General features: G+C 38.1%; 1 protein-coding gene and 1 long non-coding RNA gene across 5 annotated transcripts; one reads left to right on the plus strand and one right to left on the minus strand.

Moving 5' to 3' along the window:
• Positions 1-1410: 1410 nt before the first annotated feature.
• LOC121981254 (syntaxin-81-like) lies at positions 1411-4412 on the plus strand. Of its 4 annotated transcripts, none has more exons than XM_042533688.1 (4): positions 1411-2524; positions 2848-2931; positions 3028-3132; positions 4156-4412. In XM_042533688.1, exons 1-4 carry the CDS (start codon positions 2447-2449, stop codon positions 4195-4197), a joined length of 309 nt encoding a protein of 102 aa, XP_042389622.1. In that variant the 5' UTR covers positions 1411-2446; the 3' UTR covers positions 4198-4412. The 4 variants fall into 4 exon arrangements, with proteins under 4 accessions (XP_042389622.1, XP_042389624.1, XP_042389625.1 ...); XM_042533690.1 differs by having other exon boundaries at positions 3044-3132; XM_042533691.1 differs by lacking the exon at positions 4156-4412 and adding an exon at positions 3908-4147 and having other exon boundaries at positions 3044-3132.
• Positions 4413-13036: 8624 nt separating this feature from the next.
• LOC121983077 lies at positions 13037-13742 on the minus strand. The gene is made up of 2 exons (XR_006112374.1): positions 13250-13742; positions 13037-13158 (listed from the first exon to the last, which is right to left on the minus strand). It is a non-coding gene; the product is annotated as an uncharacterized LOC121983077 (long non-coding RNA).
• Positions 13743-16980: the final 3238 nt, after the last annotated feature.

Genomic DNA, 16980 nt, shown 5'->3' on the forward strand with positions numbered 1-16980 from the left:
GTGACCTGAATAAAACATGTCCGAAGGATTTCTATCCATTGCCCCGAATAGACCAGATGGTGGACTCTACGACCGGCTGCAAATTGATCTGTATGCTCAACGCATATCAAGGTTATCCCCAAGTGTCGCTCACCCGAGAAGATCAAGAAAAGGTCAACTTTATCATGGCCGATGGAACATTCTGCTACAACGTCATGTCGTTCGGACTAAAGAACATTGGGGCCACCTATTAGACACTCATGAAAAAGGTGTTCCGGTAGCAGATTAGCCGTAATATAGAGGTATATGTTGATGACATATTAATAAAATCTCCAAGGGCTATTGATCTTTGCATAGACATCAAGGAAACGTGCCAAACTCTGAGGGCTTATAGAATAAAGCTGAACCCGAACAAGTGCTTGTTCGACGCAAAAAGCGGTCAATTCCTGGGATATATCGTCACTGAGCGGGGGATCGAGGTGAATCTGAGCAAGGTCAAGGCTCTGCAAGATATGCCTCTGTCACGTAACTTGAAGGAAGCCCAACGATTGACCGAGTGCATTACTACTCTGTCTAGATTCATATCCAAGTCATCCGACCGGAGCTTACCATTCTTTAAAGTGTTGTGTCGAGCGATAAAATTCCAGTGGGATACTAAGTGCGACCGGACGTTCGAAGAACTCAAAGATTATCTCAACTCTTTGCCTATATTAGCTAAGCTGAGCACAGGAGAGCTGCTCTGGATTTATCTGTCGTCCACCAAAAATGTGGTCGGCTCGACATTAATTAAGAAGAATGGGCAAGCCTGAACGGCGATAAAAGCTCAGGCCTTGGCTAATTTCATCACAGAGATCCAAAACGGCGAGCCAGAAGTAACTTTGAGAATATATGTTGATGGCTCCTCCACCCGACAAGGCAGCGGGATCAACATCCTTCTCATTTCCCCAAGGGAAGACCAAATGCAACTTTTCGTTCAGCCGGATTACCGCGCCACCAACAATGAGGCTGAGTATGAAGTCTTGATAACCACACTACAAGAAAATTGGGATTCTACAACACTTAAACGACAACGCTTTTTATAAAAAGCGTTGTCTATTTTTTTTTAACAACGCTTTTAGTGAAAAGCGTTGTCTATTTCATTATTTTCTTATTAATAGACAACGCTTTTTAAAAAAGCATTGTCTATTAGTGATTTTTACGGGTCAAAGACAACGCTTCGTAAAAAGCATTGTCTATTAGCCTTTTTTTTAGTATCTACGACAACGATTTTTAAAAAACGTTGTTTACTGTCAAGTTATCATCTCAATCTTAAGTGATCTAGACCGCTTATCTCAAGATCTGACGGCTGGATCTTCATCCATCTTCATCACAATATAGACGGCCCAGATTAAAGGAGGAGAAAACTTCGTTTCCTTTTACCCATGCGACGACACAGTACTGGTGATTCCTTTCTGTTCGCGACATCTCCTCTCGCGCGGCTAGGGCACGCGACCTCCCACTGCCGGCCGTCTCTTCTTCCTCACCACCGGCCGGCAGCTCTTTCTTCTCTTCACTGCCGCACAGACCCCTCTCAAGAATCAGGAAGTGCAGTGGTGGATTTCGCCGGCGATGACGACGCCCAACAACCTTCCCAACGGCGGCCACCACCAGCGCCCACACCCTCTGCCCGACCCTAGGAGGCAGCGACACTACCTTGGCACGCCCATCGCCACCCCTTCCTCCTCCTCTTCCTCCGCCGCCTCCTTCAAGGGTTGCTGCTGCTACCTCGATGGCGCTCGATGTGATGTTTTAGCAATCGCTCATTTTCTTTTATGCCCCTCCTTTCCTCGGTCTGCGTTTTGATTCCGATCGGACACCGCTCCTCCACCGTGCTGCGGCTGTCCGACCGGCGCCCCAGTGCAGCCTCACGCCAGAAAGGGGAATTCGATCACTTGTCGTATAGACGCCTCCGGCCTCACATGAGAAAGGGGGAACGTTGTCCCCACCCGCGGCGTCACTTCTCCGACGCAGCATAGACGAGATTGACCCTGGCCGATCACCGCCGCCCGCCGCAGCCTTTCACACTGCCTACAGACTCAGTCTCCGGCGCATCCCAGGTCAGTGACAATCTCTTTCCTCGATCTCTCCTGGTTCGGCACAAGGATCTAAGCAAGCGCCTGCGGCCTCCTCCCTGCTGATCACCGACGCTTCTGCTCACTACGGTCGGCACACTGCCGCCTAGATCTACTTCCGGGATCTTCCCTGTTTTGTACAAGGATAGCGCCTGCGGTCTCCTCCCCTCTCGGGTTGAGCAGAAGCCACATCGATCTACGGCCTCCTCTTGTCTTGGGCTGATCAAAGGTCGAAGCATCACTGTAGGCCTCCTCTCCATTCGGGTTGAGCAGAAGCCCAGCAAGCAGCGTTTCTCCTGCGAACCGCTTCCAACCGTTGATGAGCAGGTAGAGATTAGGTGGTATAAGGTTATGTGATGGCTAAGAGTAGGGACAGAATCGAAGATTTTAGGGAAGCTACCCGTGCGACAGCTCTCTCTTTTGGCTACGACGAGGTTGGTTATTGGATTGAAACTATCTTAATTTTCTTCTTCCTATTGACGTGTTAGTGTTCCTTGCATTCATTTGAATATTCATGGGAGTTTTTCTTCTTGCTTCACTCTGGGCTATGCATATCTTAAATTGTAATTGCTATTTCTCAACAGTAAAGAATTCCAAGTTTGTTCTGTTTCAGTGTTTTACAGTTTGTGAGTTTGTTTCAATTGAGAACAATTCAACATACGCTAGAAACTGCTACAATGATACATGTAATTCATAAGATTTTAATGGCACCATGTTATAACAGTACATTTTTTTGGCTTGTCATTGTCTTTGACAGGCCAAATTGGCTGCGCTCTTGGCATCCTTCATTTTGCGCAAACCCTTGGAGAAACCTCCATTTGAAAAAGATGCAATTAAGACGGTACATCAGCTGCAGAGTCTCTTGCTTTGATATTCTCTGGATACGTGATATCTCTATCATATTTGATAAATGTTTTGACAATTTTCTTATTTTTAGCTTGAAAGTATTTCAGAATTGGAACACTTCATCACTAAGCATCGGAAAGATTATGTGGATCTGCATCGAATCACTGAACAGGAGAGGGACAACATTGAACATGAAGTAAGTAATGTTCATACCTATCATGTTTCTTGAAATTTAAAAACATGCATCGACCTAATCTTGATATATCAGAACATAAATGCAAACAGAAGAGAACTCTAGCTATGCAACTAACAATGAGTATGCGATAACACAAATTCCAACAATATGATCACAAGATAAGAAATTGTTTCACTAGGAACATTCCCAGAACCAAGAGTTCAAGTTGTGCCAATTAATAAGATTGCTATTCTTTTTATTCATTTCATCTCCCTGTTCTTCTGCAAGAAAAAATGTTCCAAAACACCATAAAATGTTCCAAAACACCATACAATGTAATGTTCTTCATTTCACTGAAGGAATCATTTTCCTCTTCCTACTTGTTGCTGTAATTGCTATCGTTCATAGGAAAACCCTTTGGATGCTGATAGGTTAGCTGATTGAGTCTTTGCTATTTTAGAGCTTCATGTAGATTTCATTTCATGCCTTAGGTTTCGTTCTATGTTTTTCTTCATGTTGTCTTTCATATTGAGTAATGTTTTATGTGAATATTAAGTGCTTGTATTAATTTGACATCCTATGTTTCAATTTGCACGCATTATGATTTCATTGACTCATGCCCATCAAGTGTTTGATTAAATGTCTCTTCTATTATATTAACTACTAAGAATTCCTACGAGTTTCATCCTATTTCTGTGATGCAATGCTTTATATAATACAGTTCAAGTTCAATTAATAATTTATGATGGTCCTGAAATTACTGTTTGGTATCACATTAACAATGGCTCCATTTTAGGTTGATTCTGAAGTTATGAGAGTGGAGTGATCAAAGAGGAAGACAAAATAGAATTATCACAACTAAGAGTTTAATCTCTGTAGCTTATCGCGCTTAGTTTCCTATTGATGTGATGAATTTATTCCATGAAATTAAGAAATTCTCAGTACTCCATGTGTCATTTATGGACTCAATTCAAGTTGATGGTTTTTTATTCATGGTACTATTTTTCAGCTTATGTATTGATTTTGATGTTTGAGTTCTTTTAGGTACTTGATCCAACCATGAGGCCGAGTATAAAAGAGCTTTAAAAGGCTTCAAATCGAGTGTTTCTAAACATGTAACCATTATCGGTTGGCTATCAAAATGGTTGTTCTTGCTGTTTAATGCCTATATTTCTCCTCAAACTTTGCAGTGTACTACTATTAACATTTTGTAAAAGCAAGTAGTGTTGTATTTATACACTTCGTTTAGGAATACTTTTATAATGTCAGAATTCTATTATTTTGGTATGAGTTTGAAATCATTAGCTGAGTTGATTATATGTAAAATTCGAATTTAGACATGGTAAAAGAAAAATAATAGTTTCGTAAATATAAAAATAATGATTTTTAAATAATTTTTTTTATTTTTTTTCTTTAAAACGACAACGCTTTTAAAGCGTTGCAAAAAGTGTTGTCTTTGTAAAAAAACAACAACATTTAAAAAGCGTTGTAATAGTATTGCAAAAGCGTTGTCTTCGCTACAAACGACAACGCTTTAAAAGCGTTGTCATTGAGCAGACTTTTAACAACAGTGTCTTTAACAACGCTTTTTCAGGCACAAAGACAACGCTTTAAAAGCATTGTCTATTAACTTTTTTCTTGTAGTGTCGGCTTGTAAGCAGCACGGCATATCGGAGCCACAAAGGTCCTCATTCACTCAGACTCCCAGTTGGCCGCCCAACAGCTGACGAGGGCGTTCGAGATAAGCAACTCCCGACTCAAGTTATATGCAGAAGCCTTCGAGAAATTAAAGATAAATTTTCAAGAAGTCACTATACAGAAGATTCCCTGAATAGACAATTAAGCAGCAGATGAACTGGCTAAGTTAGCTAGTTCATTATCAACGGTCATGATCTGCCAACTGATTGAACAAGTTTCGTTGGTGGCGCATATTGATCAGATGGAGGGAGTTGTCTTTCCAAGCTACTAGAGAATACCACTAATCGAATTTCTCCGATTGGGAAGTACGCCAACCGATCAGGAAGCGGCGCATTTATTAAAGAAGAGGGTCGGACGATTTATCTTGGTCAGAGATCAACTGTACAAAAGAGCCTTCTCTATGCCTTTGTTCAAGTGTGTTGAACCAGAGGACACAGTGTACATCTTGCAAGAAGTGCACCAAGGCTCCTGTGGAAGCCATCCGGGCGCCCATTCGCTACCTCGAAAGATTCTCCTGGCTGGATACTTCTGGCCAACTCTCCAAGAGGATGCCGCTCGGACGACAACCACATGCATGTCCTGCCAAAAGCATCATAATATTTAGCACCGACCAACCGAAGAGATAAAGTCGTCCACGGTATCCTGCCCGTTCGACCAATGGGGCATGGACATCGTAGGATCATTTTGAACTATAAGTGTCATGATTACCCTAAGGGAGTCTTTCGTCGACACAGATGAGAAAGTCTCTTTGTAATCAATGTCTTCTTTTCGAGTGAATCCCTTGGCAACAAGACGAGTCTTATACTTTTCGACATTACCCCTTGAATCCTGCTTGGTTTTAAATATGCATTTACAACCAACGGGCTTCTTTCCTTCAGGCAATTCGACATGTTCCCAAATGTCATTATCCACCATAGACTTCAACTCTTCTTGCATGGCGTTAATCCACCTTTCAGGATCAGAGCATTGTTTGACTTCTTGGAAATATGTAGGATCACTCTCCAAACCTTATGTCAAAATCATGCTCTTGGAGATAAACATAATCACGGGAATTCGTGCTTCTCCGTTCCCTTATGGATCGCCTTAAAGACACTTGTGTTTAAGGTGGTTGAGGTACTTGCTCATCAATATGTAGCAATACTTCAATTTCAGTGGCAGCTGGTTCCTCCAATTGCATTGGAAATGTCATAGGAATATCTTGATTCACTACGTTCACTGGATGTGTGATACCCATAATGTGCGGTATGATAACTATACCACTACTGATCGCACTAGTAGTGACCACAGGAGGATCGACAATGCTTTCCTCAAAAAATACTTCCCTGATTTTATTACTCCCACTGTCCTCAATGAACTTGGCATTTCCTGTTTCGAAGAAGGATCTATTAGAGGGATCATAAAATTTATACCCTCTTGACTTCTCAGAGTATCGCACAAAATTACAGTTAATCGTTCTTAAGTCCAGCTTCCTTTCATTAGGCTTGTAAGACCTAGCTTTAGCTAGACAACCTCAGACATGTAAGTGCCTAATGCTAGGCTTCTTACCTGTCCACATCTCAAATGAGGTTTTAGTTACTGTCTTACTAGGTACTCTATTGAGTAGATAAACTGCAATCTTGAGTGCTTCACCCCATAAGGATTCTGGTAGAGAAGTGAAAGTCATCATACTTCTTACCATGTCTTTTAGGGTTCGATTGCGACGCTCAGCTACACCATTCTGACTGGGTGTACCAGGCATGGTATACCGACGCATAATTCCACACTCAGCAAGGTAATTCGCAAAATGTCCTGGACGTTGTTCACCTGATCCATCATATCGACCGTAATATTTACCTCCACGGTCGGATCGGACAACTTTAATTTTCTTACCTAGTTGAAGTTCAACTTCGGTTTTGAAAATTTTGAACATATCCAAAGATTGCGATTTCTCATGAATAAGGTACAGATAGCCAAATCTGGAATAGTCATCTATGAAGCTAATAAAATATGTGTGTCCATTCCAAGATGCCTTAGGGAATGGTCCACATATATCCATATGTATTAGCTCCAAAACACCACTACAACGCTAGCCCCCTTATTCCTTTTGTTAGTAGTCTTCCCCTTGATACACTCTATGCAAACATCAAAGTTTGACATGTCAAGGGAATCGAGAATTCCATGTGATATTAGCCTTTCTAGGCATTGTTTGGATATATGTCCTAAACACCTATGCCACAATATGGAAGAATTCTTATCGGTTAATTTACGTTTCGTACCTATACTATGCATTATTACGTTATCAACCGTAGGAGTACAGGTGTTCAATTTATATAGCTTATCAACCAAGGAACCATTGCCAACTAATATTGAATTAAAGAAAATATTGAAAATTCAATTTCTAAATGAACAAGAATAACCTGATTTGTCCAAATAAGAAATTGAAATTAAATTTCGTCGAAAAGATGGTACAATAAATGTATTTTCTAAATCCAGAAAAACATTGGTTCCTAAACAAAGCCTAAAAACACCAATCGACTCGAGTTTAACCTTCTTTTCATTTCCTGTATAGATGTATCTTTCACCATCAAGCGGAAGTCGACTCCCGAGACAATCTTGCATAGTGATACTTATGTGAATAGTAGCACCAGTATCTATCCACCAAGTGTTAGTGGGTACTATAGCTAAATTAACTTCCGAACTAACAAAATTTTGAAAACTCCCAGAATCTGCAGTCTGCTTTCCTTTTTCTTTATTGATCCTCTTTCTCTTCTTGCTTGAACCTTGAGATCTAGATGTTAGGTGAACACTTTCAGGTGTCTCAAGCCTCAGTCTCTCCCTTATGTTTCCTTTTCTAGTATACCGCATGGTTACCAACTTCATAAGAAGTGTGGTAGTCTCGACCTTTTCATTTGAGGTGAATCGGTCTATCAATTGGTCCAAGAAACTCCTAGCATCTCCTTCCTCAGTTATTAAGCCCTTTATTGGTGCTGGTATAGAAATATTCATGATATTCAGACACATGCGATTTGATTTCTCCCACAATCGAAATTCAGTCCTCTGCTCTATAGTGCTAGCACTGGTCAGAGGTGCGGGATGATCATTCCTTAATACATAGTCTAAGTTCATACAGCCTAAGACTACGGTCACATATTATTTCCATTGAGCAAAATTTGAACCAGTTAGTGTTAGAATGTTATTAATGTTGGCAGTTACAAATTGCACTAAAATTAAAGAGAGAAATTTATTTAAGCTCACGATTTAACTAAAGCCAAGAACTTATAAGTAATATAAAATTATGCAAATAAAATAAAATTTTAAATGCATATAAATGAACTTTTTATGAGATACCAAGTACAACATAATACGTCTTCCTTCGGGCCGACACATTATTTGTTAGTGATACTCTCTAATATAACTCAAACTTTAATTAACCACACAATGTGTCTTCCTTTGGGCCAACACATTATGAGCATAATATGATACTTTATATGAGTTATATTTTGGTCCATAGCTCACAACAACATTAATCCGCCATATAATATGTCTTCCTTTGGGCTGACATATTTTGTGCATGCATGATTTGAACAAAATAATATTTTGTTCCACAGTTATAAGCTATCTTATGTATATATTGTTAGAGTGTATACTAAAAGCCTAGCTTTTGGTATAAACATTTATCTAGAAATAAGAATCACATTGGTCAAATGTCTACATTTATGATAAATGTAGTTGCTCAATTAATTTATATTGTAGATAACATGGTGTGTGGTGCCACACACAGAAGATCATGTTATCAGTTCCTTATAAATTATAAATAGTAGCTCACGACCAAGATGGAAAGGAACAAACCATTGGAAGGTCGTAGTGTAATTAGGTATTAGTTTATCTTAACTATATAATTACACTAGTACACTTAGAGTGTATTGAGTAGGACCATTTGAGGTCGTTCCTTTTATACTGACTTTATAAAGGAACAAAGACCTCAGTTATTATGGAAGTGTGTGCTCTTAATCCTAATATAATAACAAGCACATATATTTGATATTTATTTCTTTAATTTGTCAATGGGTGAGATTTAGTTCGATAAATCAATAAGCCCGATAAGTTGGGAAATGATATCACTTATAGTGTGTGTTGTTGATTATAGAAGGAAACTGTGTCCTAGTGATCTAGGTTGAGAATGTCCCCAAGAGGAGCTCATAAAGATTGTCATGATAAACCCTGCAGGTGGACTTAGTCCGACATGACGATGAAGTTGAGTGGTACTACTCTTGGAGCTAGATATTAATTAAGCGAGTTGTCAGTAACTTACTTAATTAGTGGACATTTGTTATCTTAAACACATGGAGACTAACACACTCATAATAAGAAGGAGCCTAAAATGTAATTTGGGATTAATGCGGTAGTTCAATAATAGTTCTTTAGTGGAATGAATTATTATTGATGAAATTAAGTTGTGTGTTCGGGGCGAACGCGGGATGCTTAATTTCATCGGGAGACCAAAATCAATTCCTCCTCTCGGTCCCTATCGTAGCCTCTAGTATATAGAGATTTATACCCACTGCATACCCACCTTCTTACCCATCCAATGGGGCCGGCCAAGCTAGCTTGGAACCCAAGACCAAGTGGATGAGCCATGTAGGTGGCCGGCCAAAGCTTGGGTCCCAAAGCTTAGGTGGCCGGCTATTAGAATATTAAAAAGGATTTTTATTAAAATTATTTCTTATGTGGATATCATGATTTTAAAAGAGAGTTTAAAAAATTAAAAATTTCCTTTTATAGCTTTCTACAAAAAATTAAGAGAAGAGATTAATCTCTTTCCTTATTTGTAGTTTAAAAGGATGGTTTTAATTTTTGGTAAAACCTTTCCTTATTTGTAAATCATCTACATGTTTAAAAGAGAGTTTAAAATTTGAAATCTTTCCTTATTTGTTGATTAAAGGAGGATTTTAAATTTTAAGAAAACTTTCTATTTTAATCATGTTCATGATTTAAAAGAGAGTTTAAAATTAAATATTCTCTTTTATAAGTTTCTACAAAAGATTAAGAAAAGATTTGATATCTTTCTTTATTTGTAGATTAAAAGAGATTTTAATTTATAGAGATAACTTTCTTTTTATCCACATGTTTAAAAGAAAGATTTTAATTTATTAAATTTCCTTTTTATAAACCAATCATGAAGGGATAAAAATTATTGAAAAAATTTTATAAATTTCCGGAAGCAAATAAGGAAGTTTTAATTTGTGTTTAAAATTGTATTTGCTTGGAGATTTGTATAATGGTCGGCCATTGTAAATTGAGAAGAGAAAAATTATTTTTAATTAAATAATTTTTTCTTTTCATGGCAAAAGAATTAAGGAAGTTTTTATTTAAATTTCCTTATTTGCCAAAACCAAGGATTATAAAAGAGGGGGTAGAGGTGCCTTCATGGGTGAACGACTCTATTATTTTTCTCCCTCTTTTCTTCTTTGGGTGTGGCCGGCCCTTTCTTTTCTCTCCTCTCCTTTGTGTGGCCGAAACTTTCTCATGGTGGAGATAGCTTTGGTGGCCGGATCTAAGAAGGAGAAGAAGGAGAGAAAAGAAGCCTCTTTTCTAGCATCCCTTGGAGCATGGTGGTGGTGGCCGAACCTCTTCATCCGAGAAGAAGTTTTGATGGCCGAAACTTGCAAGGAAGAAGAAGGTGCTTGGTGGTTCTCATCTCGGAAGATCGTTGCCCACACAACGTCCGAGGTTAGAAGAGGAATACGGTAGAAGATCAAGAGGTTTTTCTAAAAGGTATAACTAGTATTTTTCTTTCCGCATCATACTAGTTATTTTTGGAAATAATATCAAATACAAGAGGCATGCGATTCTAGTATTTCGAATATGTTTTTCGATGTTGTGTTTTTTTTTTCCTTGTGATTTGATTGTTCTTTTCGGTTAACCTAAAGTTATTTTAGGAAATTAAATATTAGCTTTCCATAAAAGGTTTTGTCTAGTCGGTGGTGGTTGCTCCCATATCCAAGAAGGTCATGTGTCTCGCCACGTCAGTACTGGGAACCAATTATGGAAATTAATATTTAATGGAATTAATAACTTAAGGTGATTTGGGTCGAACGTGTTAAGTTCCGCAGGAGACCCAAGTCAAAACCTAAAAGAACAAATAGATTAAGTTTTGGATCAAACGTGTTAAGTTCCGCAGGCGATCCAAAATTTAATTTAAAAGAACACATGGTAGCTAGGAAAAGGTTCAGACTTTTGTACAAAATTTTTGTACAGTGGAACCTCTAGGTTTTTCGAGTAGCAACCAACATATATCTGGCATAAAAGTAACCTTCCTTTGGGTCGATTACTTTTAACATAGATATACGTCTATCAGCACAAAATGCACTAAACCTACCTAATGTGCCATCCTTTGGGCCGACACATTAGTGTAACTTAGTAGCACGTTGTGTAGATAGACTCAAGAAAATTCTAGGAACTTAATTCGAACAGAAATTACTTAATCAACCTTAACAACATAAAATTAGACTTATTAATCGATTGATACCTTATGATAATCGATTGGTATGATCCAATCGATTATCCCAATTGATTTAAAAGTCAATTATATGTGACTACGTGATTATATAACGACACACTGTTTCGTTAAATAATTTTTTTTATTATTACTGTTTCAACGATATAGTTTATTACTTTTATTATTATTATTATTTTAAAAACATGGTTTTTAATAAGAAACCGGGTTTTATTTTCAATTTCAGAAACTTTTTTTTTCAATACTATTTCGTTGAAACTGCCACTTTCAACGGAAAAAAACTTAATTAAAACAATAATAATAATAATAATAATAATAATCTCAATCGATTAAAAATAATTCTAATCAATTAATGATTGATGTAGTCATGAGTTTAAGACGATTAATAATTTCAATCATAATCGATTGTTTAAAAAGATCAATCGATTAGTAGATCAATTTCAATCGAATCTAGTTTCTGTTCAAAATTTTAGACTCAACAATTGATTATTTGACCAAAGCAATCGATTGAACCATCATAATTTTACCTAAAATTAGGTTAAATAACGACGATTTTTTTCCGTTCTTTGTATTCTTCGCAGAAACACAAAAAACTTGAAAAAACAAGTCTATCATAGTTTTCTTTTTATATGATTTTTGACGATTAAAAATTTGTATTAACTAGGAAAAACTTAATCTATCATACAAATAATAAATCGATGAAAAAGTTAAACTTTATTGTCAATAAAAATAATGAAACAGAACTTGACTATGATATCAATTGTAAGATCGTAATAAATTTAGATATCTCCACATTTACATGATATTATCCACTTTGAGTCTAAGTCTTCATGATTTTGCTCTTGAGTTCTACCCAAAAGATCTCATGCAAATGGAGATCTTTCTCTTTAAACTCATGATCTTTCTCATGTATTTTTTAACGTGGAACTATTTACCACCTTACAAATCCAACAAAACAATCCCGTAACTCCCCTCTTCAATCACATTCTCAGATCTGAACCCCGCGGTGGCTGCCTCTAGCTCGGCCAGCGTGTACCATCGTCTCCTTTTCCACTGACACCGAGGAGGAGGTGGAGGAGGATGAAGAGGACAAACCATCAGACGGATTCACTATGGACGACACCTTATTGACCTCCTCACTACCCATAGCAACCTCAACTGGAGGGATCTCCGCGATCTCCTCGGTGGAGGTGGGAATGAGCGAAGCGGGGCGACATTTGTCGCGTGAACAGCAAGCGGCAGCATGGGAGGAGGAAGAATAGGAGAGCGGCTGATATGGCGAGGAGAGCGTATAGGGGAAGGCCGAGAAACGGCACAGTGGAGGCGAGCGGTCCGCCGGAGTGAATAGCGTCTCCGCCCAACTCCTGCGGAGCGCGGCCGTCTTGTTGGATCGTTAGAACTAACCGTTAAGGAGAGAGAGAAAGGGGGAGGGAGGGGGTGCGCTTAGTTGGTATTCTTTGGAGCGTAGCGTAGAGGAGACGAAGAGCGTTGGAGTATTTATAGCGGAGTAATCGTATCCGGTAATGTTCGCGAGGAGACCGACACGTGGCGTAGGAATGGGTATTAGACTATTAGTCGATGCCTCGGCGAGGAAGTGTTCCTTTCCATTTATCATAACGTTTACCCAAGCGTGCACCAACAGCCTCGCGGTTGCCCTAGCAACGCCTCCAACGTCGATGTAGGTAGACGTCGCGCAGCGCAATAAAAACAAACACGAAATAAAAACAAGCATTTACAGTATGCAAATATTGTTTAATCATGAAAAAGAAATAATAATAGCAAAAATGCAGTGAACGACGTCCATAGCAGCAGAATCGCCGTCAGCTGCAGAATCTTGAAGAATTAGGAAGCACCTAATTAGAATGCAGGCAGATGATCGACCATCATTAGAAATCATAGTTACCTAAACGCGAGACTGACTACTCACTATTCGACAGTACCTACTTTGCCTTGCTTCCTCAGCTTGGCATACTCCCTGACGCCCTGGACGGTCCGTTTGAGGCAGATCCTGTGCTCATCCATGGAGGCTCTCCAAAATTGGTGGAAATGGCCCGCGACATTACCTAGGAAGCCCGAGCCAGCCTCGCTCTTCTTCTTCTTCTTCTTCCAACAGGGCGCCTCTGGTTTCGGAGGTTCCATCTCTCCCTGCCTTGAGCACACAACCACCAACTGTTTGATATAAAGCGGAGAGGAAAGGGGAAGGGGAAGGGGAATCGAGTGCTGCTGCTAAAATTTCTGACTTTGCGTGGGGAGTCCGCAGGATCGCAGGTTGCACAGGGGATTGAGCAATTGTCGACAACGCGATGGGGTAGGATTAGGAAAGAGAGGCGTGAAGAATCTGTGTGCGAAGGGATTTCACTCCTTTTGGATGACTAAGGAAAAAGTGCGTGCGATGTGGGTTGCACATGTCTATGACTAGTGCGATCTTCGTTGCACTCACGCTTCCAGTGTGTGCATGGGTCCTTATGTTTGCCTATTTGCCCCTGTGCAGCCCGTGCATTTGTGCACTCTCGCACGCCCACGGGCTTGCATTCATTTGGCTAGGTGTAGTGGGCTTTGTTTCATGCTTAAGCCAACAATGACCATGTGTTTGCTTTTCTACTGACTTTTAATTCTTTTTTTATAAGCCAAGTGACTAATTTTTACGATCCAATTAATGTCAAATTAATCTCAAAGACGACATAAAAGTTAATTTTTCAATGATCCCCAAAGATAAACCACGGAAGCACAATATTAAATCATGATCATCGACAGCCTATCTCCGTAATTTTCGTCATTCTTATAAGACCGCTCAATATTGAATCAGTACTCTGATTGTAAAGATAAATTATGGACTTTGCTATTCGATACATAGGCTCACGACTGTCCATATTTTTTTTACTGAATTCAATGTTAAACATGTCTCAACAGATAATCAAATTGTAGCACCTTAACTCACCGTACCCGTGGGGGCATTTTCTACTAACTTTCAAGTTGCTATCTTTGAATCAATTTCTCATTCAACCAAATACCTGAATGAAATTAATGAATGCGATGATGTGACTCCAGTGGAGAGTTTCAAGGGTAAGTTATTCAGAATAGATAATTTGTGACTTTATATCTTTCATAGTCGTAGAGTATATGATTAAAATTACTAAGTGTAATCATCCCTCGTACATGAATTTTTTAGCCTAAATATATTAACTACTGTCGGTTTTTTAAACTGGAATAGTGAACTGTGTAATGGCGCATAGAAAGTTTAACAATCTAGTTTGACAATCTGATGGGTTATAATTGTTTATAGTAATTTGGGGAATCAATAGTCCACTGAGAATAATGGAGGGGCATAATAAGTACGAATTTTTGAAATTCTAAAATCTTGGTACGCGAAATGAATTATATATATATATATATATATATATATATATATAAGGGTTACATTAATATAGGACAATCGCCTATATGAGTGCCGCCATCCGCCATTGAGGGGGCAGGACACCTACTTCTAAACCTGAACTTGTAAGGATCATGGACGATACCATTGATATAGGGAGTGTACCATATCAACTTCTATATATAGAGAGAGCGCTAACAAGCTCCTCGACTTTTGTTGTGCGATTTTTATATAGAAGTCGTCAGATTTTTTTTATTGTAGCAATGCCCCGTTAGAATTAAAAAAATCCTAAACTATTTTTTTAGTGTAGTAGCGCTACGTTGTAGCAGATATGATTTCATAGTTGCTACAACATTCTTGTCTAATTATGTTGTAACAGCTACGATTTTATAGTTGTTATACTACAAAAAAACTGTAATTTAGCGACAAATATTTGCGACAAAATATATTCGTCGCAGATTTGCGACAATTTTTGCGACAAAAACACACTTGTCGCATATTAGCAACAAAATGTGCGACAAAAAATATTTTATTGCCAATTAGCAACAAAATAATATTTGTCGCAAAATTTATTGAAAATTAGCAACGAACAAAATAATTTGTTGCAGAAATTGCGACAAAATTAGGGAATCGTTGCAATTTTTGCAACGAACTTAGGGTTCGTCGCAATATTTGCGACGAACTCAGGATTCGATGCAAAAAATCATTTAATTCCCAAGCAGCATCAAAAATTCAAAATTTATATATTTAAAAAAACTGAAATCTGCGACGAATTTAAATATTCATCGCAGAATCCGCAACGAATTTGAAATTCGTCGCAGAATCCGCAACGAATTACAAAATTTGTTGCTGAATCTGCGACGAATGTCAAAATTCGTCGCAGAATTGTATTTTTATTTTTATAGGTAAAATTAAACTTTGAGGTATATAGAGATATCAGAATGAGATGAAACCGGTTCCTATGGATTTCTATAAATTCCCTGATTTTATAATTGTCCACAACCTCTAATTTTATGCTACCGGTGAATTTTTTTACATCAAAGAGGTCCTGAAAACGGTATTCACCTTCATAAGACCAAAAATATCAATTTAATATATCAAGTTTATTTTTTGATGACATTTCCATGATCAAGGGATTTTTAGGAACCCGTAGGATCTGATTTCATCTCATTCCAAGTTCTCTAGGTACCTCAATCGGCCCCGGAAAGATTATTTTACATATAAATAAAATAAAATTTTGCAACGAATTTTTAAATTCGTCGCAGAATCTGCAACGAATTCCAAAATTTGTCGCAGAATCTGCAACGAATTTCAAAATTTATCGCAGAATTGCATTTTTTTTATATGTAATATTAAATTTTCCGGGGCCGATTGAGGTACCTAGAGAGCTTGGAATGAGATGAAATCAGATCCTATGGGTTCCTAAAAATCCCCTGATCATGGGAGTATCATCAAAAAATAAATTTACCAATTGTACTTTAGTTAAATTTTGTATACGAATATGTAGATTTACAAGTCACATGTATTTTGAAATATCCGAAGACGGTTGAAGTATATAGAGATGTCAGAATGAGATGAAACCGGTTCCTATGGGTTTCTATAAATTCCCTGATTTTATAATTGTCCACAACCTCTAATTTTATGCTACCGGTGAATTTTTTTACATCAAAGAGGTCCAGAAAACGGTATTCACCTTCATAAGACCAAAAATATCAATTTAATATATCAAATTTATTTTTTGATGACATTTCCATGATCAAGGGATTTTTAGGAACCCATAGGATCTTATTTCATCTTATTCCGAGCTCTCTAGGTATTTCAATCGGCCACGGAAAATTTATTTTGCATATAAAAAAAATGCAAATTTGCGACGAATTTTGAAATTCGTCGCAGAATCTGCAACGAATTCCAAAATTCGTCACAGATTCAGCAACGAATTCCAAAATTTGTCGCAGAATCCGCAACGAATTTCAAAATTTGTCGCAGAATTGCATTTTTTTTATATGTAATATTAAATTTTCCGGGGCCGATTGAGGTACCTAGAGAGCTTGGAATGAGATGAAATCAGATCCTATGGGTTCCTAAAAATCCCCTGATCATGGGAGTATCATCAAAAAATAAATTTACCAATTGTACTTTAGTTAAATTTTGTATACGAATATGTAGATTTACAAGTCACATGTATTTTGAAATATCCGAAGACGGTTGAAGTATATAGAGATGTCAGAATGAGATGAAACCGGTTCCTATAGGTTTCTATAAATTCCCTGATTTTATAATTGTCCACAACCTCTAATTTTAT

The sequence above is a fragment of the Zingiber officinale genome, chromosome 5A, assembly GCF_018446385.1.
Source record: "Zingiber officinale cultivar Zhangliang chromosome 5A, Zo_v1.1, whole genome shotgun sequence".
In the NCBI taxonomy this organism is placed as follows: Eukaryota; Viridiplantae; Streptophyta; class Magnoliopsida; order Zingiberales; family Zingiberaceae; genus Zingiber; species Zingiber officinale.